The sequence below is a fragment of the Meleagris gallopavo genome, chromosome 1, assembly GCF_000146605.3.
Source record: "Meleagris gallopavo isolate NT-WF06-2002-E0010 breed Aviagen turkey brand Nicholas breeding stock chromosome 1, Turkey_5.1, whole genome shotgun sequence".
NCBI classification, from domain to species: domain Eukaryota; kingdom Metazoa; phylum Chordata; class Aves; order Galliformes; family Phasianidae; genus Meleagris; species Meleagris gallopavo.
In genome coordinates this window covers 189,123,188-189,124,439 of record NC_015011.2, presented here as the reverse complement: position 1 = coordinate 189,124,439, position 1,252 = coordinate 189,123,188, and the positions used below count along the sequence as shown (strand labels likewise).

General features: G+C 51.8%; 1 protein-coding gene across 1 annotated transcript in view; it reads left to right on the top strand.

Annotated features, from left to right (window-relative positions):
* The first annotated feature begins 1,068 nt into the window (after positions 1-1,068).
* LOC100546637 (olfactory receptor 52R1) overlaps positions 1,069-1,252 on the top strand; it is a 6,154-nt gene continuing 5,970 nt past the window's right edge. Inside the window, exon 1 of the mRNA XM_031552105.1 lies at positions 1,069-1,252. Within this exon, the coding sequence (XP_031407965.1) occupies positions 1,069-1,252 (184 nt within the window).

The window sequence follows — 1,252 nt, the reverse complement described above, 5'->3', positions numbered from 1 at the left end:
AATCCTTTTTGCGTGCTGTATGAGTTTCACTAGGGCCAAGTGTTGGGTCCTGCATTTTGGTCACAACAACCCCAGGCAACCCTACAGGCTTGGGGAGGAGTGGCTGGAAAGCTGCTGGATGGAAAGGGACCTTGGTGGACTGATGGACAGTCAGCTGAATATGAGTCAGCACTGTGCAAAGGTGTCCAAGAAGGCCAACGGCATCCTGGCTTGTGTCAGGAATGGTGTGGTGAGAAGGGCTAGGGATGTAAATGTAACCTTGTTCCTGTACTTTGCACTGGTGAGGCCTCACGTTCAGTACTGCGTTCAGTTTTGGGCACCTCAGTACAGAAAGTGCAGTACATGGAAGTGCTGGAGCAGGGCCAAAGAAGGGCAACAAGGCTGAGAAAGGGTTTGGAGAACATGGCCTGTGAGGACAGACAGAAGGAACTGTGGCTGTTCAGTCTGGGGAAAAGAGGCTGAGGGGAGACTTCATTGCTCTCTTCCAACACCTGAAAGGTGATTGCAGAGGAGCAGGGCTGGTCTCTTCTCACTGGTGACAGAACAAGGGGAAATGGCCTCAAGTGGTGCCAGGGGAGGTTTAGGTTGGATATCAGGAAACACTACTATACAGAAAGGGCTGTTAAGCACTGGAATGGGCTGCACAGGGAGGTGGTTGAGTCACCATCCCTGGATGTGTTTAAAAATCGTTAGGATGTGGTGCTCAGGGACATGATTTAGGGGTGGGTTGTTAGAGTTAGGGTAGGATGGTTGGGTTGTCATTGGACTTGATGACCTTTAAGATCTCTTCCAACCTGAGCAATTCTATGCTTCTAGGATTCTTAAAGCACTTGGTAAAGTGGGACAGACAGGGACACTTGTAAGTGGGAACTGACGGGACACTTGTGGGAAACGTGCTCTCCTGAAGCAGTGCAAGCAGCTGTCCCAGGCCTGGCTCTCTCGCACTTTTGAAACCACGTCTCCATGACATCTATGTTTGCTGCTAACCTCATCATCTCGAGGGTGTTGGTCCTGCTTTGTTTCAGGATGTGAGAGCCCTCAGGGTAGGCAAGAGACAAGAAGGGCTTCATGTCTTCTCCGAACTCCACCAGCCCCTCCCACCCCCCCACCTTCCTCCTGGTTGGCATTCCGGGGCTGGAGAAGGAGCAGTTCTGGATTGCCTTCCCCTTCTGCATCATGTACGCCATAGCTGTGCTGGGGAACATCATCCTTCTCATCGTCATCAAGACCGAGTCAAGCCTGCATGAGCCCA